General features: G+C 46.2%; 1 protein-coding gene across 3 annotated transcripts in view; it reads right to left on the reverse strand.

The window, feature by feature from the left end:
- Nucleotides 1-27,876, reverse strand: part of UBP1 (upstream binding protein 1) — a 56,661-nt gene that overhangs the window by 11,229 nt on the left and 17,556 nt on the right. For 2 of the 3 annotated variants that reach the window (XR_009868447.1, XM_062215877.1), the window contains exons 3-9: nucleotides 15,366-15,442; nucleotides 9,457-9,562; nucleotides 8,946-9,052; nucleotides 7,208-7,360; nucleotides 7,005-7,115; nucleotides 6,461-6,568; nucleotides 519-622 (exon numbers count right to left, since the gene is read on the reverse strand). Coding sequence is in view for 2 of the 3 variants with exons in the window: in XM_062215877.1 (XP_062071861.1) it covers nucleotides 519-622; nucleotides 6,461-6,568; nucleotides 7,005-7,115; nucleotides 7,208-7,360; nucleotides 8,946-9,052; nucleotides 9,457-9,562; nucleotides 15,366-15,442 (766 nt within the window). In the remaining variant the exon portion in view is untranslated. The remainder of the gene's footprint in view (nucleotides 1-518; nucleotides 623-6,460; nucleotides 6,569-7,004; nucleotides 7,116-7,207; nucleotides 7,361-8,945; nucleotides 9,053-9,456; nucleotides 9,563-15,365; nucleotides 15,443-27,876) is intronic. The other variant, XM_062215885.1, reaches the window with a different exon arrangement.

Raw genomic sequence — 27,876 nt, forward strand, 5'->3', positions numbered from 1 at the left:
TGCACCAGCTCATCACGGCCCCGAGGGAAAGCCCCGGGGCACAGGCACCTGCTCCCAGCCCAGCTCCCCGGTTTCTCCCAGATAACCGAGTGGAGAGTCCTCATTCCCACTTCTGAAACCACAGGGAATCTTTAGAAACGAAGAAACTTTCTTTAGTTTTAAAGAATTAAAGAATAAAAAAAGGTATGTCTGTTGAGAGTAAAAAGGAGCATAAAACAGTTTCATCTTGCGAGCACTAGGGACAAACACCCTCAGTGAGGAATGCCTTCTTACACATCCAAGTCACGCCCTCACCTCCACTAGTCACTCTGCCCTCCTCTCCTTCTCTGTGAAGCCGTTAGTGCCGTCTGTGACCGACAGGCTTATGTGTCGGCTCTGTCCTAACATCACCCCCTTTCCTACAGCATCACCGTAGGTGAGCACGTGGGGGCACCAGGGGCCAGGGGCACAAAGGCCGCTGAGTGGAGAGAAGACGGCGAGTGTCCTGAGACACCGTCACCATGCACACAAGCCAGTACCTGTCTGGGACACTGCATGTGCTCGGCTGTGAGGAGGTGAACGCGGGTGCCGGGGAAGGGCTGTTATTCACATAGGCTGTGGGAGTGTCAGGCCACGGAGAACACTACGGACAGAAACAGAAACACATTAATAATATACTTTTACAATATGTGCAGCAAGTACTTTTGTAATTCTCTAGTCTGGCCAAAGGCAAGAGTGTAAAACATGAGACACCTGATGTTTGCCAAGCCCCCTCACAGACCCATGTCAAATTCACTTCTGTGCATCAAATAAAAATGTTACCTGCTGTGTGCGTCTAGACACTGATTAATCTTAGAGAAGACCTGAAGTGATGACAGCAGCAAAAATTTGTAAGGGCATTTTAAATACAGATGTAGTTAAGTGCAGTTTCCCCTCAAGAACGCTCACTTCTCCCTTCCCAGTGTCCACTCATCAGTTCCCCACTGGACAGCTGTCAAGGTCTACGCACAGCAGAGACTGGAAAGGGTTTGTAAGCAGCAGCTGACCCCTCCAGCTGCCGTGGACAGCAGCTGCGCCCCACTCAGTGCCCCTTACACTCATCACCCATCTGCTTCCTTGATACCTCTTAAGATTAGCAAAGCCCAAGGGAGACCTGAGAAACCCAGCAGTCAAGGACATAGATGTGCAGATGCTACCGCCCTTCCTGTCTGACCATCTATGACATTATGTACGTGGGAGGGATGTGGTGAACTTAAATACTGTCAGCCCTATGCAACACTCTCACCAGAGGAAGCAGAGATACAGACACACACACTATTAGCGGTTAGGAGGGTTGTTAAAGCCAAAGTCAAAAGCATGATGACCAAGCTATGAGGACAGTCTCTCTCAAACAGAAGTCTTCAGTCCTGAGGCATGGGAAAGCCACCTCACTCCGCAGCTTTTCTTTCTAAAACCAATCTGCTGAGCTTGCAGTTTCAAAGGTCCCTTCCTTCCCAGGAGAAAGCATCACACCCTCCCAAAGTCAAGCAAGAGACCCCAGACGGAGACCCAGACAGGGCCTGCTCTTAATGGCCAAAGAGCGTCTCTCTAAGGAGATGGTTTTCTTTTTTTTTTTTTTTTTTTTTTTAATTTATTTTTTGACAGGCAGAATGGATAGTGAGAGAGAGAGACAGAGAGAAATGTCTTCCTTTTTGCCGTTGGTTCACCCTCCAATGGCTGCTGCGGCCAGCGCATCTCGCTGATCCGAAGCCAGGAGCCAGGTGCTTCTCCTGGTCTCCCATGCGGGTGCAGGGCCCAAGCACTTGGGCCATCCTCCACTGCCTTCCCGGGCCACAGCAGAGAGCTGGCCTGGAAGAGGGGCAACCGGGATAGAATCCGGCGCCCCAACCAGGACTAGAACCGGTGTGCCGGCGCCGCAAGGTGGAGGATTAGCCTGTTAAGCCACGGCGCCAGCCAGGAGATGGTTTTCGATCCTTGGCTTTCGGAGTAACTCAGGAAGACTGACTGACAGCTGGTGCATGAATCATCAGGCTGTACACAAAGGCCCATCACTGGGACTGCTCACAGACAACACGAAGAGTCCAAGATCTGAATGGCACTGCTGACAGAAAAATATGTAAATCAAAGTCTCTCTATCTCATATCCACTTATGAAACTATATCCTAGCCCATCATCATCTATTAAATAACTGTTCATCAAATTTGTGTGATCTGTTGCTTTCATAAGTCAGTAGTAACAGTACTGTTAGCCGGTGCCGCGGCTCACTAGGCTAATCCTCCGCCTTGCGGCGCCGGCACACCAGGTTCTAGTCCCGGTCGGGGCGCCGAATTCTGTCCTGGTTGCCCCTCTTCCAGGTCAGCTCTCTGCTATGGCCAGGGAAGGCAGTGGAGGATGGCCCAGGTCCTTGGGCCCTGCACCCCATGGGAGACCAGGATAGGCACCTGGCTCCTACCATCGGATTAGCGCGGTGCGCCGGCCACAGCGCGCCAGCCGCGGCAGCCATTGGAGGGTGAACCAACGGCAAAAGGAAGACCTTTCTCTCTGTCTCTCTCTCTCACTGTCCACTCTGCCTGTCAAAAAAAAAAAAAAAAAACAGTACTGCTAAATTTCTTGACTGAGTTACGGACACAGGTTCACAGGAAAGTTCTGAAATTTTACTTTGGGGCTAGCACGGCACCGTGAGTTAAGCCGCCACTTGCAATGCTGAAATCCCATACTGGAGCGCTGGTTCTAGCTGCAGCTGCTCTGCTTCTGAAACAGCTCCTGCTAATGGGACTGAGAAGGCAGCAGATAATGGCCCACGGACTTGGGTCCCTGCGCCTGGATGGAGTTCTGCGCTCCGGGCTTTGGCCTGGCCCAGCCCAGGCTCCTGCGGCCATGTGGCAAGTGAACCAACAGACCTCTCTCTCCCTACTGCTCTGCCTTTCAAAGGAATAAATCTCCGGATTTAACTAAAACCATGAGCTCCTTAGAGGAACGATGGTTAAGTGTCAATGGTTAAGTTATGGTATTTAGATTCCATGGGGTGCGTTTCAGAATACGGTGGTAATGTTACCGTACATTGTAAATACGCATATTCACCATGCAGAAAACTGCCTCCTCTGCAGTACTCAGTTATGGTGAAAACTCTCACATGCCAACCTCGGAATGTGTAAGGGAGTCTAGCCCTTTTCAGAATTCTGGAGGAGGCAAGTGTGAAGACCTGTAGAGCGTGAGGAACTAAGAAAATGTGGCATTCTGAGGGCAGAATCAAAATACTGCCAATAGGAGCCGGTTCAAGTCCTAGCTGCTCCTCTTCCAGGCCAGCTCTCTACTGTGGCCCAGGAAGGCAGTGGAGGATGGCCCAAGTGCTTGGGCCCTGCACCCGCATGGGAGACCAGGAGGAGGAACCTAGCTCCTGGCTTCAGATCAGCTCAGCTCCAGCCATTGTAGCCATTTGGGGAGTGAACCAGTGGATGGAAGACCTCTCTGTCTCTACCTCTCTCTATAACTCTTTCAAATAAATAAAAATAAATCTTAAAAAAAAAAATTATATATATATATATATATATTGCCAATGGTTACAGGAGCTCTAAACCCCTGTCTGACTGCCATCAAAGGCACAGCAATCAGGGCATAAGTTTGGAGAGTTAGGACACCACCTGGGACAAGGGCATCCCATGTCGCAGTGCCTGGATTCAAGCATCAGCTGTGTCTCCAATTCCAGCTCCCTACGTGCACATCCTGGGAGGCAGCAGGTGAGGGCTCAAGTACATGAGAATCTGCTACCCCCCTGGGAGACCTAGATTGAGTTCCTGGCTCTTGGCTTTAGCCTGACCCAGTCCCGGCTGTTATTTGGGGAGTGGACTGGTAGATCTGTTTCTGTATCTTTCACAAAAAAAAAAAAAAAGAAAGAAAAAGAAAAAAAAAGAAATCCCAGAAACTTAATGCTTTTTAGAACCACCCAATTATTTACCTTCTCAAAATTGGAGAACATGACCTAGACATTGTTCAATTACTAGTTGAATTTCAAAAAGAAATCTAATGTAATTGGACAGCTTTCATGAATTTGGTACATGGCATATTAATTTCCCTATAGATGACATTTTCCACAACAATGCCAAATCTATTAAAACTAGGTAGAGCCACCATTTTTCTTACGAAGTATCACCTTCTCAGCTTACACATTTTGAGGAATGCAAGACCTTGTAAAATGACTAACAAATCTAGTAACTCAAGTGTCACAGACACACTGCCACCTCAACTACCTGGAAGATTTCCGCATTACAGCATTCTCCCCAGACACAAAATATTACAACACAGATTAGTACGGATATCTAAATAATGTGAACCTTTTAACATAAAAAAGTAAAGTCTCTCCAAATTTTCTTTGGTGATTACTGCCACCTGTTTGAGGAAATAAAGCTTCAAAAAGCTCCAGGTTAGAATGGCAGAGACATCAAACAGATTTCATTTTTACACATTTAGATTTTTTTTAGCAGTAGAGGTAGTGCTGTTAAAAGTAAGCAATGGTGCACTGCCTATGTTGCTTTAGGTAGTCTGTTCATAATCGTTCTACCAATTCCTGGCCTGGACTTGAACACCATCACATTTCAACACACTGAACACGGCACCGCCCCAGCTAGATTAATATGGCGACTCACTGCAGGCTGTAAAAACCGGCAGCCTTAATGGGAGCCCATCAAAGACCAATAGCCACACTAGTGGTTCTGTGGGGCAGCATCTCCTGGGAACCGCAGTGAGTTTTCAGTGTGGGACAATTTCACACAGCATGTTTTAGACTTTACCAGTAAATCTGGATATAACTTTTTACTGAAAACCAAATTTAATCGTCTGAAAACTATGAAATGTTGGCCTTCCTTTGCAGGCATTTGAAGAAATAGATGAAATGCTGCAGACTTCTTTTTCTAATGAATTAATCTGCACCTGCTTTTTAAAGGCAAGGTGAGTCCACCACCCATAGAAACACCTTAACAAAACCAAATGCAGCCAGGGTGGCAAGCCACACGCGAGGAAGATGTGAAATCCCAGGCCAGTGGACTGCTGACGTTTTGCATACTTTAGACTTAAGGATTATTAAGAGTTTATCAAAAACTTCCCCCTCTTTAGATTAGTTCTGGCCTATACTAGGATTTCCTTTATTATGAATTCCTAAAACCCATTTCTTTATATTAGTTAATTTATATGAGAAAGAGAAAAGTCATCCGAGTTTCCCAGATCCCCCACCCCTACCCCGAAAAAGTAGTTTATTAAGAACCACTTGTGAGTCTTGGACTGGGAAGTTAGTAGAGAATGAAAACACAAAGCTGGAAGGGTGGGAGTTGGGGGAAGGAGCGTCCAGTGATTCCAACAACCTCTGACATAAATAAATGCAGCTCAGCTACAGAAAATGCAGTGTATGTTCCCTGTGGCAACAGCATGAGAACATCTTCAGTTTCATTACATAAAGAAACAGTTCAACATGGTCACTGCACACTTTAATACAGAAATGAGGTTCTTATGAAGTGCCTGTCGGTGACTGTCAGTGATTTTTAGATTCTACAGGTCTAAGAGTGAAAAATCCATTTTGCCCTTTCGTAGTGCAAGCACTACAATGATGAAGAGAGCAATCATGAACACTTTTGGTGATAATTTTAAAATGTGTATTAATGCTGTGTCTTTATTTCCTGCAAATACAATGGTCATTTAAGTTTGCATGACAAGAATCCTTTGTGGATGGATAGATGAAGAACCATGCCATAAAATACAGACTTGCTGTACTGAACCTGGCAAAACTCATACTCAATTCTGACCGCATGCCGGTGTGGAACCAGGTCTGAGTGTAGCAGGGGCACTACTTTTGAAGCGGTAAGTCAAGTCACATCGCAGGTGCCAAGAAGAAACACTAATGCGGTCAAAGAGTCTTTTTCTGAAGCCAGTGCTGCCAAATAGGCTTTTAAAAGCACAGACAGACACACACTCCTACGCTACACACGCAGGGAAGTGTGACCAAGTACTGCACATGTGAATGTCAAGCTTGCTGCCATCGTTTCTCTAAGTAGCCACAAAATTTTCTTATCAGGTCTACACGTAAGAAAGCAAACCCTTTTTTAATTACACAAGAAGACAACTGTTTGACAAAAGACAGTATTCTCAATTTGCTACAGTGCTCCTTAAGACGTGTGTGTGAAGGAGAGAAAGGGAGGGAGGGCGGGAGGGGGGAGGGAGACGGGGAGGGAACATATATCTCTGAATGTCTTTTTTTCCCTCCAAAACCACCCAATATGGTCAACATCGTTTTTATTGTGTTTTAAAGTGTTAGATTTAGGAAATTTTCCTCAGTGAGGAACAACCAGAAAGCAGGAAGTCTAAACAAAAGCAAATTAAATCAAGACATGGACATCAAAAACAATTTGGCTTTACTTTTCGGTGGAAGTCGGTCCTATATCTAACACTGCACAAGGTTTCTTGCACAATGAAAAGAGAAGCAGAAGTCCCTTACACTGCCTCGCTTTGCCAGAGAATCACCGTAGTCTGCTGGCAAAGTCCGCTTGCTGGACTTTTTCTGCTCATGTTCAACTGCATCTTCAATTATAGGCTCAAGCCTCATCTGGACAAACACCAAAGATTGGGATCAATGTCTTTTCATCATACAAAGAAAGATCTAATACCCTGTTTCATGTTTCTGCAGTCCAATTAAACAAATGTCTAACAGGATTCAAAGTTAAAGAAAATGCAAAACCCCAGCAGTGACAAAAGTTGGACATTCCAGGCCCCAACTTAATTTCTTGCCAACTTCAAGGTTTTTAAGGTCTACTTTTGAGACCTGATTGGGATTTCAACATCTTCATTCAAGCTCCCACCCAAGAAGCTAAGCTAGTAAAATCCCAAACTTTAAGTAAAACACTCTCCCCGTGCATTTCACAAGGAGTCTCGGCAGTCCACCACCCAGTCTTCCCAGCCCCTGGTCGACAGCTCATCCTAGGAGCCAGCACTAAGATGCAAACCTCTGCTTCCCTGGCAAAGCCACGCCGGCTCTACTTTACCTCTGTGAGGATTGTGGTGTCATAGGATGGCTGGTACTTTTCTTTCTCATGAGCTGTTCTCTTCTCCATCTTCTCCCGGTCAGTCTTTTGTTTCCTGTCTGCACCTTTAGGCTTCAAGACAGAAGACAGCACTTCACCCATCCGGACACGACAGCTCTACCAGTAGAGCAGCCTTAACTGACAGAACGCAGTCCATCTCTTACCTTGAACACTTTGATTTGGCAGCTAGCTGAGTGTAGATGGTCCGTGTATTCCCCATTCTCGTTCTGCTTAAAGGTGTCCACCTGGATCCTGAAAGGCACTCCCTTTTCACCTCCGTGCTTCCGTGGAGTGAATTCTGTGCTGATGCAGTGTACCTACAAAACAGGGAAGCTGAGACGGGCTCACAGCCCTTCCACTAATCACCTCTCCAATTCTGCTCCCTCTTGGATTGTCCCGTCACCACTAAATCCAACATCCTTTAACGTAGACTCCCAAACACCGGCCGCACTCTCTCTCACCCATTTCCCTCACGGCTTTTAGTACACGCCTCTGCTTTCACACAGCCACCTTTCTGAGAACAAGCTCCTCCCACTGCAATGCCACTCCTGTACTGCAGGGATATAGCAGGGCAGTGCCTTCCTGTACGACATCTACCTCACCTCACCACCTGGAGCTTCTGCTGGGCGCCCCCTGCTGCCACTGTGCCTGCTCTACAGCCAGTTGTCTTGGTGCTGTTCCCACAAACACCCATTGGTGATCCTTTGCCTAGGGAATTCCACAGTCCAGAGAGCCCACTCCTCCTCTCAGGTGTATGCACCTGAATTCTTCAGTCATCCGTTCAAAACCCACTCTGGATTCTGTGAGCAATGCTCACCTCCTCCACTTCCACCTCCTCCCCTACCACCCCAGAGACACCAGTCTTAGAGAGCCAGACAAAGTGAAGAGCAACGCCTGGCCCCTGCTGGTTTTGACCACTACACACTCCCTCTACAGAGGACCTGCTGCATGGAAACAGAACTCTGCAATGTGACTACACCCCCTTCAGGCCAGGGCTTGTACCTCTCTCTTTTATTATATAACTAGTTACCCTGCTGGACGAAAACAGTCAACTAACATGAATGTTCTGGTGATCATTAACAAGTAATCTGATAGATCACCAAAATGCAATAATACTAATGATTCTCCATAGCTCATGCAAACCACAGTACACTTAGGCTGGTCAGCAACTAGTAGTTTTCCTTTTGTACATAAAGATTACCTACTCACAAATTAGAACATTCTGGGTATTAAGAAATAGTTGATTTTTACAAACATTTAATAATGATTTAGTCTGTTCTTTAAAAAATTCGTCTCATGGATGAGATGCCATGTCTGGGATTTGCTCTCAACATGTCCATGACAGGGATGCCTGCATCCCATATCAGCTTCCTACTCAAGCGCACTAGAGGCAGCAGGTGATGGCGTAAGTATTTAGATCCCCGCCACCCACGTGGAAGACTTGGACTGAGTTCCTGGCTCCTAATTCAACCTGTCCCAGCCCAGCAGTTGTAGTGAGATAATTAAATACATAAATAATTAAAACATAAGGAAGCTAGAAAGAATTTTTTAAATTAAAACTTTTATTCAGTCATATCCTTTTAAATGGAAGAGTCTGTTCAAAAGAAATACAGCTCATAAAAATGTACGTTCTGATTGTTGTGACTACCAGTGAGTGATACAATTAACTCTCGGCTAATGCTTCATGCAACACAGAATGTCTTTCTAAGTTAGTCTATGATAGACTCGGGTTAGACCCAATCTAACTGTGTGTTAAAAAGGAGGGAAAAAAAATGACAATACCCACCAGTTTACAAATAAGCATGCTTAAAAAAATGGTAGCATGCTTCAAGAACTCTATCCCACCACGGCCTTGTAAAGACAAGGTCAGTGAGCTTCTCATGAGGAAGTAAAAATCCAAACCTGAATGAAAGCAGACGTGCGTTTTGCAGGGTCCCACAGAAATTCAACCGCATTTAACTGACTTGGATTCGTCCTTGTGTCAATTATTCCCACAGACATTGGAATATCTGTATTTTAAAAAGAAGTTACATAAAAACACATCCACTTTATATAATTAAAGAACTTGCAGCTATTATGTTCTAAGGAAATAACCATACCCACGTTGAGCTTTAGCCTTCAGAGTTCTCCACGAGCAACTTTATCTTCAACAACAAACCACTTAATGAGCATCAGTTTCTCCTACTGTGGTTCGTGTTTTAGTAAGAGTATGATGGATGGTGCCAACTGAGAGCTACATGGTTTCAGAAATCATACAGTTCCTGGGTTCAGGTTGAGCTTTTTAACTAAAAAGTCACACATGATCCACCAACACCAGAATGGGCTCCACAGACTAAAGACCTGTGGCACCCACATATTCATAAGCACACTGAACACCACCCTCCCTCCCTGGCCTTCTGACCGCAGCCAGTACCTAGATCAAGCAGTCTGTCTCCTGGGCGATTCCACTTCCACCCTTCAAGTTGCTGATGCTCTGTGTACTGCAGCCGTCTGTCATGGAACACAACCCTTATGATGCTCTGCAGAGTAAGCAGGGAAGCGAACACTTCAAACGGCTCCACAGAAAATGCAGAAGCAGTTCACATCTTACCGTTAACCTACGGCAGAACACTAAACACTGCAAAACTGAACTATTCTGCTCTTCAGTAACTGGATAATGATACAAGGAAGACTCAACATTAAAGAGCACAAATAAGACGGTTTTGTAGATAGGAACTCTATAATTTAATACTGTAATTCAAAATTAAGACACATTCCTATAAAACTAATGAGCAAAATTTACATTTCTATGAAGAAAATACCAGATGCAGAATAATTTTTTATAAAGATTCTATTTATTTATTTGAAAGGCAGCGTTAGAGAGAGAGAGGAAGGGCGAGGCAGAGAGAGAGAGAGAGAGAGAGAGAGAGAGAGAGAGAGAGAGAAATCAATCTTCCACCACTGGTTCACTACTCCCCAAATGGCTATAATGGCCAGGGCCAGGAGTTCATCCAGGTCTTCCAATCAGGTGCAGAGGCCAAAGCACTTGGGCCATCCTCTGTTGCTTTCCCAGGCCATTAGCAGAGAGCTGGATCGGAAGTGGAGCAGCTGGGACTCAAACTGGTGCCCATAAGGGATGCCAGCACTGCAGGCAGTGGCTTAACCTGCTATACCACAACACCAGTCCCGTAAAATAATTTTTAAGATAAAAAAGTAGTATAAACAGAGATAGGAAACCCCAGGCACAATGGTAAAACTGTGTAGATTTACAGTTAATTGAATGTCTTTAAGGGCAGTTACTCTATCAACCAACTAGGAGAGAGTGAAAGGAGGGAGAGTAAAATAAAAACCTGCCTACTCCCTCCCCCAAAATAAAACCTAAATGCAAAGTTAATTCAATCGTTTAACTTACAAAGGACATTATTTGAGGAAAGCAAGGGAGAATAAAATTTTATTCCATGGAGGCTGGCACTGTGGCATAGCAGGTAAAGCTGCCTGCCACCTGCAGTGCCAGCATCCCATATGGGTGCCAGTTCGTCCCAGCTGTTCCACTTCCCAGCCAGCTCTCTGCTATGGCCTGGGAAAGCAATGGAAGATGGCTCAAGTCCTTGGGCTCTTGCACAATGTGGGAGACCCAGAAGAAGTTCCTGGCTCCAGATTGGTGCAGCTCTGGCCATTGTGGCCATCTGGAGAATGAACCAGTGGATGGAAGATCTCTCTCTCTACCTCTGCCTCTCTGTAACACTGCCTTTCAAATAAATAAATCTTTTAAAAAAATTTATTCCAACACAAATTCTTAGAGAAAGCACAACCACATGGGAGACTCAAAAGGAGTTCCTGGCTCCTGGCTTTGGCATGGCCCAGCCCTGGGCTATTGAAGCCATCTGGGGAGTGAACCAGAAGATGGAAGCCCTCTCTCTTCTGTCTTTCCTTCTAACTCTGCTTTTCAAATAAATAAATTACTTTTTAAAAAATGTTGGTGGAAAATGGAATTAAAATTGATTTTGGGACCCAGCGCTGTGGCATGGTGGGTAAAGCCACTGCCTGTGATACCAGCATCCTATATGGGTACCAGTTTGAGTCCCAGTTGCTCTACTTCTGATTCAGCTCCCTGCTTTTGCGCCTGGGAAAGCTGTGGAAGATGGCCCAAGTGCTGGGCCCCTGCACCTATGTGGGAGAAATGGATGAAGCTCCTGGCTTCGGCCTGGCTTCGGCCTGGCTCAGCCCCGCTGTTTTGGCCATTTAGGGAGTGAACCAAAGGATGGAAGATCTCTGTCTCGCCATCTCTGTAATTCTTTCAAAAAAAAAAAAAAAATTAGGGGCTGCCATTTAGCCTAGCAGTTAAGACACAGGTTAAGATGTCCCTGTCCCAGATCGGAGTACCTAACAGTGAACTGCCAACTCTAGCTCCAGTCTCCAGCTTCCTGCTAAAAAGCACTCTGGGAGGCAGCACTGATGGCTCAAGTGTTAGGGTCCCCGCCATGCACACGGGAGACATGGATTGAGTTTCTAGCGCCTGGCTTCAGCCCTGGGCCAGCTCCAGCTATTGTGGGCATTTGGAGAGTTAACCAGGAGAGGTGAGCCCTGTCTGTCTCCATCTCCCTGTCTCTTAAATAATCTTTTAAAGTTTATTTTGAGGGGGAAAACCTGAACTCCATGCACAAGCGGGCTTTCAAAAAGTTTATGGGAAACGAGTATTGTGAAAAACTACATATGGATTTCAAAATTGTGTTGAACCAAAACAAACATGTTTAAGTTTTGAAGTTCCCCTGTAAGTAAGTAAGCCACTGAGGTAGATCACATTAACATAATGTCACAAAACATTCACTGTGCATTTATGGCTGGATAGTTTCTCTACTGTCAGTAGTCCCTTATTTCATGAGAAACTGTCATTTTTGCCTTAATTTCTTCTTTTAATTTTATATCCAATGTTTTTACATGTTTTACTTTGGAAGTAAATTCAAGAAGTTGAAGTTAAAGCAGTCATGCAATAATTACATTCCAAATGAATCTGACATGTATTGTAATTAGCTTGCCAAAGTATTTTAAGCATTAAATATCACCTATCCAACTAGTTATTTCTAGATTTTTACCATCTATTTAGGGAGCTCTCCTAGAAAGCATATCCTTATAAAAAGGAAAAAAAGAGGCAAAAGGGGGAAAAAAAATGAAGCAAGACTGGCAGATTGTTGATAACTGTTGACTGACAAACAGGCAGAACTGACTGCAGGAATCCAAGACAGAAACAGACGTGGCTTCATCATATCATTCTCTGTGCCTTTTCTATTCAAATATTCACATAATAAGAGATTAAAAAAACATCCCAACATTTTTCGTTGCCCATCAGCCCCAATTCAATTTTACTGTACAATCTTCAACTGGGGCCGGTGCTGTGGCTTAACAAGTAAAGCCACCGCCTGCGTGCTGATATCCCATATGGGCGCAGGTTTGAGTCCTGGCTGCTCCACTTCCGATCCACCTCCCTGCTGATGCACCTGGGAAAGCAGTGGAAGATAGCTCAAGAGCTTGAGGCCCTGAACCCACATGGGAGACCCAGAAGAAGCTGCTGGCTCCTGGCTTTGGACTGCCCAGCTCCAGCTGTTGCAGCCTTTGGGGAGTGAACCAGCAGGTGGAAGTTCTCCGTCTCTCTGCCTCTGCCTCTAACTCTTTCAAATAAATAAACATCTTAAAAACATAATTAAATCACTTTTCAACCCTTTCACAGATACTTAAAAAAAAGCATCTTACAGTCAACAAATCCAACTTTCACAGTGACAGAAGACAGACAGATCTCCTTTTTAAAAAAAATATTATTTAGGGGGCCGGCCCTGTGGAATAGCTGGTAAAGCTGCCGACTGCAGTGCCAGCATCCCATATGGGTGCCGGTTCAAGTCCCGGCTGCTCCACTTCCAATCCAGCTCTCTGCTATGGCCTGGGAAAGCAGTGGAAGATGGCCCATGTCCTTGGGCCCCTGTACCCATGTGGGAGACCTGGAAGAAGCTCCTGGCTTCCAATTAGCGCAGCTCCGGACATTTGTAGCCTACTTGGGAGTGAACTAGCAGATGGACGATCTCTCTCTCTCTGCTTCTCCTTCTCTCTCTGTGTAACTCTGACTTTCAAATAAATAAATAAATATTTTGAAAAATGTATTATTTAGTTGAATTTTAACCAGGTGTAGTACAACTGAGGGCAATAAGCCAGCTGGGACCAGAGGTGCAGAGAATCCCCAACATTTCTAAACCTCCTAGACCCCGCAGCCTGAGAACTCTGAGTATCTGTCATCAGTCTGACAGAATACAGCCAAGCCAAGTGGGCTTTGCTCACTGTGAACAACGCTGATGACTTTTTCAAACCGGCTGGAATGCCAATAAGAAGAGGGGAAAAAAAACCTGACTCACTCTCTATGGGAATGACAACCCCACTGATTGGGCAAAGGTAAGACAGACCCAAAGTCTTTGCAAAGACAGTAACCAGGGAAATGGGCAAATAACCTTCTCCTGATCCAAGTATGTCAGGAGACCCAGGTGCACACTACAAGCTGCCAAAACAAGCTGCAGTGGGAACAGGTCCCCTATCTTTCCCCTCACCATAGAGAATTGGGCCCCTCCTGCCTCCAAGGAATGAAAAGGAGAACCGAAATATCCCAAAGGCTTGCTCTTCTCAGGCTTGCAGGTGCTGGGCGATGGGCTTTCCCAGACACACAAAATCAGACTGCCAAGTGCAGACTGCACTCCCCCAGCCAGGCTGCCACAGAAGGTGAGGTGTGTCCAGTGGACGGCCTCAGGGTACTGAGGGCCCTGACACAGCTGATCTGTGTGATCAGGAGACTCAAGACTGCTTGTCTCTTCTTGCCAACACTTGGCCTCGTGACCTTCTGCTTTCCCCTGGAATGCTGTGGAATTTGAAACAACCCATGGTGCAAAGACAGGTAGAAGGCTCCACCATGCATGACCCAGAAGAGGACAGGGATGGTTCTGGAGATACTTCCTAAAGGAACAGGTAGACTGGACAATGACTACATCTCCTACAACCAGGATGACTGACTGACTTCACTCACCTATGTCAGAAGGATGTACAGACATTTCAAATTTTAATGAAATTTTAGCAGGTGAAGTAAGAGCATTTTTTAGGTTTAATATTAACATTTACATTCTCCCACATACTGTCTTTCAAAGAAAGAGTTATAGGGGGACTGTGTAGTATCAGAGTTTAGCCGCCACCTGAGATGCTGACTTGGGCTTGGGCCACCCATGTGGAAGACCTGGATGAAGCTCCTGGCTCCAGCCTGGCCCAGCCCTACCCATTGCAGCCATTTGAGGAATGAATCAGTAGATGGAAGATCTATGTCACCCTGCCTTTCAAATAAATAAAACATCTTAAAAAAAAAAAAAAAAAAAAAAAAGTCAGCCCGCGCTGTGGCTTACTAGGCTAATCCTCCGCCTGCGGCACCGGCACACCGGGTTCTAGTCCTGGTCAGGGCGCCGGATTCTGTCCCGGTTGCTCCTCTTCCAGGCCAGCTCTCTGCTGTGGCCTGGGAGGGCAGCGGAGGATGGCCTAGGTCCTTTGGGACCTGCACCCGCATAGGAGACACCTGGCTCCTGGCTTTGGATTGGCACAGCGCTGGGCGCAGTAGCCATTTGGGGGGGGTGAATCAACAGAAGGAAGACCTTTCTCTCTGTCTCTCTCTCTCTCACCGTCTAACTCTGCCTGTCAAAAAAAAAAAAAAAGTCTAAAGCTTTTGCTGTGGAAGTGAGTTTTTACCCCCATGACTGCAACTAACTTTTCTATTGCTCCATGGATTCCAAGGGTCTTTCGTACTCACTTCATCTGACAACTGCTATAATTCTCATTTTACAGATGAGCCAACAAAACATAGCTTAAAAAGTCAAAAGTTTTAATGTCATCATTACTTCTTGAAAAAATTTTCAAATAAAAACTTTTACAGCAAAAGCACTACTATATTCAAGTACTGCAATATCCACTGGGAGTTAAAGTGGATTATCCTGGGGCTGGCACTGCGGCATGTCAGGTAAAGCCTGTGATGCTGGCATCCCTCACAGGCACTGGTTCGAGTCCCAGCTGCTCCATTTCCAATCCAGCTCCTTGCCAACGTACCTGGGAGAGCAGTGGAAGATGGTTCAAGTGCTTTGGCCCCTGCCACCACATGGGAGACCTGGAAGGAGTTCCTGACTCCTGGTTTCAGCCTGGCCCACCCCTGGCCATTGTAGCCATCTGAGGAGTGAACCAGTGGATGAAGATCTCTCTGTCTTCTCTCTCTGTAACTCTTGATTTCAAATAATTAAATAAATCTTTTAAAAATTAAATTAAATGGATTATCCTTACCTTTACCAATTTTCCACTAATCTCAGGCATATCACCCATTTTCCGGTTATCCAGCATCCGGATTTCGTAAGACTGACCTATTTGAAGAAAGTGAGTATCAGAAACAATCTATATAAAGAACATCACTCTAAGTGACCTTACACACATAATATAGCAGTTATTAATCTGCTAAAAGCAAATGCAATTGCTCTTTGCCCTTCTTACACTATTACAGAAGACTCCACAGTTTACCCTAATTAATTTTCATCTACTATTCTTACACTAATATTTTATTATGTATGTATCTTTATCTGACACTAACTTTTATAACAGCTCTTTTGGAATATAATTTACATAGCATAAAATGCACCCTTCTAGAGTATATGATTCACTGTTTTTAGTATATTTTTAGTATATTCTAATATATATTTAGTATATTATATATAATAAATACATTTAGTATATTTAGTATATTTTAGTATATATATTTAGTATATATATTCACTGTTTTTAGTATATATATGCAACCACTACCACTACCAATTTTAGCACATTTTCATCATCTTACAAAGAAACACAAACCCATCAGCAGCCAGTTTAGTCTCCCATCTCAACCTCCAACTCCTTGCAACCACTCATCCACTTTGAAGATCTGTCTGTCCCAGACACTGCACACAGACTGCTGGTTTTTTATTCAGCATGGAGCAGTACTTCAATCTTTATTTTATTGCCATATTTTTCCATTGCATGAACATACCTAATTTTGCTTATCTACTACCAGCTGTCAGACATGAGCTGATGGACACCTGTTTCCACCTTTGGCTACAATGAATAAACAATACTATAACCATTTGTGCACAGGTTTATGCATAGAAAAGTCCAATTTTTTTTTTTTGGACAGGCAGAGTGGACAGTGAGAGAGAGACAGAGTGGACAGTGAGAGAGAGACAGAGAAAGGTCTTCCTTTGCCGTTGGTTCACTCTCCAATGGCTGCTGCGGCCCGACGCGCTGCGGCCGGCACACTGCGCTGATCCGAAGGCAGGAGCCAGGTGCTTCTCCTGGTCTCCCATGGGGTGCAGGGCCCAAGCACTTGGGCCATCCTCCACTGCCTTCCTGGGCCATAGCAGAGAGCTGGCCTGGAAGAGGGGCAACCGGGACAGAATCTGGAGCCCCGACCGGGACTAGAACCCGGTGTGCTGGCGCCGCAAGGCGGAGGATTAGCCTGTTGAGCCAAGGCGCCCGCTTAGAAAAGTCCAATTTTTTAAAGAAGATTTTATTATTTGAGTGACAGAGGGACAGAAACAAAGATCTTCGATCTGCTGGTTCACTCCCAAATGGCCACAACAGCTGTTGCCCCAGGCAAGAGCCGGAAGTCAGGAACTACATCCCAGTTTCCCACAAGGGTGGCAGGGGCCCAAGCACTTCATCTGACAGGGAGCTGAACCGAAAGTAAAGCAGCTAGAAGTCAGCTTTGGGATACGGGATGCTGCAGTCGCCAAGTGACAGCTTTAACCCAGTGTGTACAATGCTGGCCCTTAGGCTGATTTTAAATCCTGGATTCTTCTGCCCTGTGTTTGATGAACTCAAGCCACACTCTCCTACCGCTTAGAGTGTCCCAAAAAATTGCAAATGCAATTCACATGCCAATCTAGATAATCAGAAAAACAAGCTGCTGTAAAAAACTAATCATACTATAAATCCATGGAAATTATTTCTATAACTATTAAGTAATACAAAATAGTAAAACTTGGCATAAAGAAAAAAATCGGTGAAGAGAATTTTATTAGTACCACATGAAGTTGAGACTCTTTATACATATAACTACCAATGTTTTGTCCACTCTCTCATGGGGCTTACTGAAAAACATACAGAAAGGGTGACTGATCAAGGAGCCAAGACTCAAGAAAGGAGTACTGAAATACAGCTAAATATGGAGCACAAAAACTTTAATTATTATTTATAGCCCTCGTCTATACTCCTGCAGACCCTTCTTCCTACTTTTCTCGTGAACTCTCTCATTAGTGGAGGATTGAGCCTGTGATCATAAAGCAAGTTAAAAATGTTGCCATGGGGCCAGCAACACAGTGTAGCAGGGAAAGCCACCGCCTGCAATGCCAGCATCCCCTATGGGTGCCGGCCTGTGTCCCAGCTGCTCCACTTCCAGGCCAGCTCCCTGCTCTGGCCTGGGAAAGCACAGAAGACGGCCCCTGCACCCACATGGGAGACCCAGATGAAGCTCCTGGATTTGGCCTGGCCAAGTCCCAGCCACTGTGGCCATCTGAGAAGCGAAACAGCTGAAGGAAGACGGCTCGTCTCTCCCTCTCTCACTGTTAACTCTTTCAAGTTAAAAAATCTTTAAAAATTTTTTTCAGAAAAATTAAAAGAAAAAAGGAGGAGGGACAGAAGGAGGGATATATTCCTAGAATTCTATCTATGAACTACATGGAATGTGTTCTCTTTATACTAATTTTTAAAAAAGATTTATTTATTTTATTTGAAAGGCAGAGTTAGATGCAGAGGGGGAGAGGGGGAGCGAGGGGTGAGGGAGGGAGAGAGGGAGGGGGAGAGGGAGGGGGAGAGGAAGAGGGGAGAAGGAGGGAGTGAGGGAGGGGGGAGAGGGAAGAAGGAGTGAGGGAGGGGGAGAGGGAAGAAGGAGGGGGTGAGGGATGGAGAGGGGAGACGGAGGGGGAGTGGGAGAGGAAGGGGGTGAGGGAGAGACAGAGGGAGAAGAAGAGGAGAAAGGGAGGGGTGAGGGACTAGGGACATGGAGAGGAAGAGGGGAGAAGGAGGGAGGGAGGGAGGGGAAGAGAGGGAGAGAGAGATAGAGAGAAAGGGAGGTCAGTCAGTCAGTCGGTCAGTCCTCCATCTGCTGGTTCACACGCCAGATGGCCACAATGGCCAGAGCTGAGCTGATCTGAAGCCAGGAGCCAGGAGCTTCTTCTGAGTCTCCCAGGTGAGCTCAGGGGCCCAAGGACTTGGCCATTCTCCACTGCTTCCATTGCTTTCCCAGGCCATGGCAGGGAGCTGGACCGGAAGTGGAGCAGTCAGCCAGCTCGTGGCTCAATAGGCTAATCCTCCGCCTGTGGCGCCAGCACCCTGGGTTCTAGTCCCGGTTGGGGCGCCAGATTCTGTCCCGGTTGCTCCTCTTCCAGTCCAGCTCTCTGCTGTGGCCTGGGAGGGCAGGGGATGATGGCCCAAGTGCTTGGGCTCTGCACCCGCATGGGAGACCAGGAGAAGCTCCTGGCTCCTGGCTTCAGATCAGTGCGGTGTGCCAGCCGCAGCAGTCATTGGAGGGTGAACCAACAGCAAAAGGAAGACCTTTCTCTCTGTCTCTCTCTCACTGTCCACTCTGCCTTTCCAAAAAGGAAAAAGGGAAAAAAAAAAAAAAAAAACCAACGGAAGTGGAGCAGCCAGGACTCAAACAGGCACCCATATGGGATGCTGGTGCTGCAGGTGGTGGCTTTACCCACTATGCCACAGTGCCAGCTTCTATACTAATTTTTAAATATGAATTAAAATAAGTAAATAAATAACTGGAGAAAAAAAAAGAAATTCAGCTAAAATGCTCCAAGGTTAGTAAAGAAGAACCAAGAAATATTCCTTAGATTCTTAGAACAGAGCTGAGGGAAATTAACACTAGAGAACAGGTTTATGGCAAGAGACATTTTTAGTAAGTTAAACCAGACATAGATGGGAAGGAGATATTTATATTTATAATGGGTCTTAATTTGAAAAACATTAAGTAATATTTTTTCAAATAAAGTACTTAGTTTTGAAAAATATAGCATTATACATTTAAAACTACACTCAATCTCATAAGGATTTAAGAAAAGGTTTGTGCTATCAGATTAGCAAGAAATGGTTGATTAATTAAAAATCAAGAGGGCAAGCTTGGAGGAGAAAATAAATTCTGTAACATGGAGAAAGACAGAAATTCTTTTTAAAAAACAATCTTGGCTGCACGTGTCCACAAGTTAAATATCACAGAACTTCTGACTCAGGGAGTCTCCATGGTCAAGACAAACTGACCCAAGGGGAGGAGCTCACAGGACACACAAGGGCCAATCTCCCCACACATCCTGCAGAATCACTAAGCACATAGGTTCACGAAAAAGGAAATGCCAACAGTTCCTAAGCACGTCAGAGATATTCAACCTCCACGAGAACGGAAACTAAAACCTCACACGTATCCCCTCGCAGCAGCCTCACTCCCCCGTCTGCGGGCAGGGCTGCAGGGAGGCAGCCACCGTCCTCGGCACACAGAAGGGGACAGTCGCTGTGGAGATGCCCGCACCACCAAGTGCAGTCTGAGCAGGGTTCCGCTGCCCCAGATGTGCAGTGTGAGAAGACCTGGGGATCACTCAGATCTGGGGTCAAGGAGCTGAAGAACACGTGCCACTTCCTGAGACCCAAAAGAAGCTCCTGGCTTCAGACTGGCCCAACCTCTGCTGCTGCAGCCGCTTGGGGAATGAACCAGTGGACAGAAGATCCAGCTCTCTCTCCCCTTCTATCTCTGCCTTTCGAATAAATAAATAAATCTTAAAAAAAAAAAAAAAAAAGGGAGGCGGGGAGCTGTGAGGCTTACAGTTGCTAGGTAAAGCCAGCAAAAGGCCATGATCACCTAAGGCACAAGAGTAGCACTTCCCTGGCATGAGAACCGTAACACAAAGAAAAGCTACCAGTGAGGTGGGATATGGTGGGAGCCCATTCATTTGCCTCCCGGGGATGGAGAGCATACTCTTCTCATTAGGGTTATCATGTACTATGTTTCTATCTTCTTTTGTACTATTCTTCTTGGTCAATCTAAGAAGGAAGCCCATATGCTCATTATGAACTTCAATTGATTTCCACAAATAGATCCCAAGACTCACCGCTCCTGTGTTAAAGCACTCTAAATTTTTACTCTCCTAAGATCAAAGCTAGGGTTTTATACAAGGCTTTGTAATATTTTTGTTTCAAATGGTTTACTTACAGGAAACTACATATTCTTCAATGGTTATATGCATTGGTTGAATGAACAACCAGACTATTTCTATTTGTCTCTAATTTGTCTGGTAACACAGAATCTGGAAAAACATCAGTCTAAGTTTAATTGAAATATAAAGAAGGTTCCACTATAAATGAATAATAAAGTTCACATACTCAAAGAGGGTGTTTGGCACAGCTATTAAATCTCCACTTTAGGCACCGGCACACCAGGTTCTAGTCCCGGTTGGGGTGCCGGATTCTGTCCCGGTTGCCCCTCTTCCAGGCCAGCTCTCTGCTGTGGCCCGGGAAGGCAGTGGAGGATGGCCCAAGAGCTTGGTCCCTGCACCCGCATGGGAGACCAGGAGAAGCTCCTGGCTCCTGGCTTCAGATCAGTGCGGTGCATCAGCCGCAGCACGCACCGGCCACAGCGGCCACTGTGGGGTGAACCAACAGATAAGAAATATCTCTCTGTCTCTCTCACTGTCTAACTCTGCCTGGCAAAAAAAAAAAACAAACAAACAAACAAAAAAAACTCCACTTTAGGACACCCACATCTGGTATCACAATCCTTGGGTTCGAGTCTTAGCTCCATTTTCAACCCAACTTCTTGCTAATGGCATCCTGGGAGGCAGTGGTGATGGTTCAAGTACTTGAGTTCCTGCCAACCACATGGGAGAACCTATTGAGTTCCTGGCTTCAACGTGGCTATTGTGGTCATTTGGGGAGTGAACTAGCAGATGCAAGATCTTGATCTCTCTCTCTCTCCCCCTGCCTTTCAAGTAAATAAATAAATAATATTTTAAAAATACCTACAGTGGGAGCCAGTGTTGTGGCATAGAAGGCTAAGACTCTGCCTGTGGAGCCGGCATCCTATATGGGTGCCAGTTCGTGTCCTAGCTGCCCCTCTTCTAATCTAGCTCTCTGCTGTGGCCTGGGAAAGCAGTAGAAGATGACCCAAGTGCCTGGGTCCCTGCACCCACGGGGGAGACCCAGAAGAAGCTCCTGGCTTCAGATCCTCCCAGCTCAAGCCACTGCAGCCATTTGGGGGGTGAATCAGAAAATGGAAGACCTTTCTCTCTGTCTTTGTCTTTTCCTTTGTCTGTCTGTAACTCTACCTCTCAAATAAAATAAATAAAATCTTTATAAAACTAAACATAAACAAAATAGTTATAGTGATTCTTTTAAAAAAAACCTTAGGAGATATAGTATCTTATGAATGTTAATCCTATTTTCTTAGCTTTATCTTTTCACTTTACCTTTCATTTTTTTTTATTTTTGCTCCCTTTTTGGCTTAGAAAGGCCAACAATTTAACTGCTGTTAATGTCCCCACTAACCTACATATAATCTAAATCTAGTGTTCTCAGATGGACTCCATACAACATGGGACCCAAAAGCTCAGAGCTTTGGGGGCTGGCATTGTGTAGCAGGTAAAGCCGCTGCCTGTGACAGTAGCATCCATCATAGGTGCCCAGTTCGAGTCCCACTTCCAACCCAGCTCCCTGCTAATGCGCCTGGGAAAGCAGAGGAAGATGGCCCTACTCCCTGTGCCCCTGCACCCACATAGGAGACCCAGAAGAAGCCCCTGGCTTTGGCTGGCCCATCCTCTGCCATTGTGGCCATTTGAGGAGTGAACCAGCAGATGGAAGTGCACTCTCTCTCTCCCTTTTTCTGTAACTGAGCCTTTCAAATAAAATAAATCTTTAAAAATTTTTTAAAAAGCTCAAGGATTTTAGAAACTTTGTTTTACAAGGTCCTAACAAAACTTCAATTCAGCAGCAAGAACCAAGTTAATCAAAAGGAAATCTATGGTATAAAATGAAACTAATCCAAAAATGTATCTTTTATGAAGCTTATACCAATTTTCAGAATTTGTAATCCAATAAACCAAGAAACATGCTATTTCCCAGGGCCAAACACCTGTTCACAAAGTAGCTAACACTGGCGACTGGTATTCTCAGCAACATGCGCCAGGTAGTACTGGGCCTCCAAATCAACAGGCATTTGCGAGAGACTAGGGAAAGACTTTTTTTCATTTATATTTCAGAGGCAGAGAGAGCAAATGAGCTCTCCTCTGCTTGCTCAACCTCCCCACAAAACGCACGCATGGGCTGAGACAGGACTGAGGCTGAAGCTGAGACTGGAGCCATCACCATGAGCAGGAAGCCGGAGGCAGGAGTTGAAGCAGGGTACTGCACCCAGGCAGCCCCACACCTGCTGCAGATGTCCTCACCCCAGGCTCGGGTCTAACTCGAGAAAGGGACCTCTCACTTGACCAGTCAGGTGGTGATCCAATGTGGAACACAGCAACCAGGTAAAGCCAGAGGTCTCACTCAGTCACACTGTGAATGTGGAAGCTCCAAAGACTCAGCCCCCACTGTAAGATGAGGTGCAGCCTATTCCAGCCAGATGCCTGCTCAACAGCACAGCCAGTTACTTTGTGTTGGGACTACAGCTTTTACTTCATAGAGCCAGACACTTAACATCTCACAGAAAGTTAACTCAAGCAAAAGTAGGCAAGGATGAATCCAGTTTTTAAGCTCCGAACTCTTATGGTTCAAAAATAATTTTTGCCAGCACCGCGGCTCACTAGGCCAATCCTCCGCCTGCGGCACAGGCACCCCAGGTTCTAGCCCTGGCCGGGGCGCCGGATTCTGTCCCGGTTGCTCCTCTTCCAGTCCAGCTCTCTGCTGTGGCCCGGGAGGGCAGTGGAGGATGGCCCAGGTCCTTGGGCCCTGCACCCGCATGGGAGACCAGGAGGAAGCACCTGGCTCCTGGCTTCAGATCGGTGCAGCGCGCCGGCCATAGCGGCCACTTGGGGGGGTGAACCAATGGAAAAAGGAAGACCTTTCTCTCTGTCTCTCACTGTCTAACTCTGCCTGTCAAAAAATAAAGTAAAAAAAATTTTTTTTTAAGAAACAACACGCTAGGGGCTGGCGCCATGGCTCACTTGGTTAATCCTCCGCCTGTGGCACCAGCATCCCATATGGGCGCTGGGTTCTAGTCCCAGTTGCTCCTCTTCCAGTCCAGCTCTCTGCTGTGGCCCAGGAGGGCAGTGGAGGATGGCCCAAGTGCTTGGGCCCCTGCACCTGCATGGGAGCCAGGAAGAAGCTCCTGGCTCCTGGCTTCAGATTAGCACATGGCCACCAGCCATGGTGGCCATTTGGGCAGTGAACCAACGGAAAGAAGACCTTTCTCTCTGTCTCTCTCACTGTCTATAACTCTGCCTGTCAAATAAAAAAACAAACAACACTCTAAGAGAGCAACATAGCTAGGAAAACTTGATCCAGCTTCTACTTGACAAAAGTAAGCCTCCACAGAATTTTCTTCCTTTTCTCTACAGTGTTAATCAGTGGAAAATCCTGTTCATCACTAGCTGTCTAAGAGCAGAGGTGAGCAACGAGTCTAAGAGGAGGTTACGTAACAGTGCCGCAGCCACAAAGAATGTCAGTCAGCCCCCAACTCTGCACCAATCTCCTCCCAGCAAACCTTCCAAAAAAAGGTGGTGGTGAGGGAAATCCCACACGTCTCCCTGAATATTCAAGGCAACAACAAACCAGTGTGTCTTCAGACTTTCCGCAGCACCATGTGGAAACAGTAGGCACGCACAGTCCCAGACCCTGTCCCAAACCTACTGAACACTAGAGAGCACCGGAATCACATTTTGGCAAGCCCTGCAGGTGATTCCCATGAGGGCTACGGCTGGAGAACCACTGACCTATGGAGGAACACTCCAAATATCCAGCTGGTCAAAATTCTTTGACTAAGCATTCAGGACTGTATCCTGGAACAACCGAAAAAGCTCTCAGTAAAATGCTAAGAATTAACCATCTTTTCCCAGCAACTGAACTCTGCTGTAGGATACGCTGTGATAAACATTCCCCCAAAGTGCCACACCAGAGAGGAAGACGTCCTGAATTAGAAAAGCCAACCTTGTATCATTGCATCACTTTGTGTGCAGTTCATTTAGTACCATGTTACACCCGTGTACGAGTCACTGCACACCATTACAGGTGACCAGACGGACCACGTCACACCCGTGTACGAGTCACGGCACACCGTTACAGGTGACCAGACGGACCACGTCACACCCGTGTACGAGTCACGGCACACCGTTACAGGTGACCAGACGGACCACGTCACACCCGTGTACGAGTCACTGCACACCATTACAGGTGACCAGACGGACCACGTCACACCCGTGTACGAGTCACGGCACACCGTTACAGGTGACCAGACGGACCACGTCACACCCGTGTACAAGTCACTGCACACCGTTACAGGTTACCAGACGTACGACATTACACCCGTGTATGAGTGAGTCACTGCACACCATTACAGGTGACCACACGGACCATGTCACACCCGTATATGAGTCACGGCACACTATTACAGGTAATCAGCTTTTTCAAAAGGCCTCTCTAGTTCAGACTATTTCATTGTGTGGGTTAAAATTAAAGACTAGGGGCCAGGGCTATGTCGTAGCAGGTAAAGCGAGCACCTGCAACGCCAATATCCCATATATATGGGTGCAAATTTGAATCCCGGCTGCTCCACTTCCTTTCTAGCTAATATTAATACTCCTGGGAAAGCAGCAGAGGATGGCCCAAGTTTTTGGGCCCCTGCACACACGTGAGAGGCCTCAAAAGTTCTTGGATCCTAGCTTTGGCCTGGCCCAGCCCGGGCTGTGGCCATTTGGGGGTGAACCAGCAGATGGAAGATCTGTCTCCTTCTCTCTATAATTCTTTCAAATAAATCTTAAAAAAAAAAAAAAAAAATAGGCCGGCGCCATGGCTCAACAGGCTAATCCTCCGCCTAGCGGCGCCGGTATACACCAGGTTCTAGTCCTGGTCGGGGCGCCGGATTCTGTCCCGGTTGCCCCTCTTCCAGGCCAGCTCTCTGCTGTGGCCTGGGAGTGAAGTGGAGGATGGCCCAAGTGCTTGGGCCCTGCACCCCATGGGAGACCAGGAGAAGCACCTGGCTCCTGCCTTCGGAACAGCGTGGTGCGCTGGCCACAGCGTGCCAGCCGCGGCAGCCACTGGAGGGTGAACCAACAGCAAAAGGAAGACCTTTCTCTCTGTCTCTCTCACTGTCCACTCTGCCTGTCAAAAAGTTAAAAAAAAAAAAAAATTAAGGAGCAGGCATTGCGGTACAGTGGGTTAGTTGCCAATTATGATGCCTGCATCCCACACTACAGTGCTAGTTGGAGTCCTGGCTACTCGGTGCTTTGAATCCAGCTTCCGCTAACGCACGGAGAGATAGCAGATGACAGCCTGAGTACCTGTCTGTCCTCATGCGGGAGACCTAGATGAATCCCTGGCTCCTGGGTTCAGCCTGACCTACCCTCAGCTGTTACGGACATTTGGGGAGTGAACCAGTGGATGGAAGCACTCTCTCTGTGTGTGTCACTCTGCCTTTCATACAAATAAATAATCTTTTTTAAGATTTATTTATTTATTTGAAAGGCAGAGTTACAGAGAGGCGTGCAGGGGGTGGGCGAGGAGGGGTCTTACATCCACTGGTTCACTCCCCAATGGCCACAATAGATGGAGCTGGATTGATTCAAAGCCAAGAGCTTCTCTGGGTCTCCCATGTGGGTGCAGGGGTCCAGGCACTTGGGCCATCTTCCACTGCTTTCCCAGGCCACAGCAGAGAGCTGGATTGGAAGTGGAGCAGCCGGGACTCAAAACCAGCACCCATGTGGGATGCTGACACTGCAGGCAGTGGCTTTATCTGCTATACCACAGTGCCAGCCTCCAAATAAATAATGTTTAAAAAACAAAACGAGGACACTGTCACAGATGCTAAGGATAGAATTACCTGAATCAAAACCTCGTGGACAAGATGGGCATTGTGGTGCAGTTGTTGTCACCACTTGGGACGGCCACATCCCATATCAGAGTGCCGGTTTCAGTCTCAGCTGCTCCACTTCTGATCTAGCTCTCTGTCAATGCTCCTGGGAAGGCAGTGTAGGGGGTTACTGCATACTTGGGCCACCCATTTGAGAGGCCTATGAGGGAGTTCCTGGCCTCTGGCTTTGGCCTGGCCCAGCACCAACTGCTGAAGGTATTTGGGGGGTGAACCAGTAGATGGAAGATATCTCTGCCACTCTGGCTTTCAAATAAATAATTAAAAAAAAAAAAAAAAAGACAGCTGTAAAAAAAAGTTCTATCATTTGCAGCTAAATGGCTGGAACTGGATGGAGAACATCATGTTAAGTGAAAAAAGCCAGGCACAGAAGCTAAATACCACATATTCTCCCTTATATATGGGAGCTAGAATTAAAAAAAAAATAGAAGCAGCAGCAGCCTATGTGTATCAGTTTTGCGAATTTTTTTAAAAAGACATTTATTTCATGTGAAAGGCAGAATGACAGAGAGGGAGAGAGGGATTTTCTATCCACTGATTTACTCCCCAAATAGCTGCAACAGCCAGATCAGAGCCAGACAAAAGCCAGGAGACCGACACTCCATCTGGCTCTTCCATGTGGGTGCAGGGGCCCAGGCACTAAGGCCTTCTTCCACTGCTTTCCCAGGTGCAATAGCATGGAGTTGGATCAGAAGCGGAGCAGCTGAAAATTGAACCAGTGCCCATACAGGATGCTGGCACTGCAGGCAATGGCTTAACCCACTAGGCCACAGTGTCGGCCCCACAAACTTTAAGTCTTTGTCAAACAAATGGATAGGAATTATAATATAGATTATTGTAGTTTTTAGTGATTTTGTGATTATTTTAAAATTTACATGAATGAAGGGAAACATTTTCCCATTTATTATTGTTTACAGTCTTTGCCTATTTTCCTGCTCAATTATGGTCTTTTTACTTTCTTTATTTAGTGGAACATTAAGCCTTTCACTATAATATAAATTTAAAATGTCACCTCAATAAAAAAGAAATGTTATTTTTCCATATTTCCATATTTTTCCATATGAATAGGAATTCAGGGGCCAGTGCTATGACCAAGTAGATAAAGCCACTGCCTGCAGTGCCAGCATCACATAAGGGCTCTGGTTTCAGTCCCGGCTGCTCCACTTCCAATCCAGCTGCTCTGCTGTGACCTGGGAAAGCAGTGGAGGATGGCGCAAGTGCTTGGGCCCCTGAAACCACGTGGGAGACCTGGAGGAAGCTCCTGGCTCCTGGCTCCGGATCGGCCCAGCTCTGGTCATTGCAGCCATTGGGGAGTAAACCAACAGAAGACTTCTCTCTTTCTCTCTCTGCCTCTCTGTAACTCTGCCTTTCAAATAATAAATAAATCTTAAAAAAAAAAAAATAGGAACTCAGCATGTTTTCAGTACATGTATTTAACAAAGTTAATTCCTGCACAACCAAGTGCTCTTGTGTACAGAGGTGAAGTCACTTCGGCACGTGTGCAAACTGTAAAGCACACCTCAACACAGCCCCTTACCCTCTGCCAAGGTAGATTCCACTCCAGCGCCTCCACCTTCCATTCTGCTCTCACTTTCACAACACCGAAGTGTAACACGCTAACATGCGGTATTGACAAGACATGCACAGATAAAAACCATACTCTTCGTGCAGCTTACATCATTTTCAGTACAAGCCTGC

Source organism: Lepus europaeus, chromosome 2, assembly GCF_033115175.1.
Source record: "Lepus europaeus isolate LE1 chromosome 2, mLepTim1.pri, whole genome shotgun sequence".
Classification (NCBI taxonomy): Eukaryota; Metazoa; Chordata; class Mammalia; order Lagomorpha; family Leporidae; genus Lepus; species Lepus europaeus.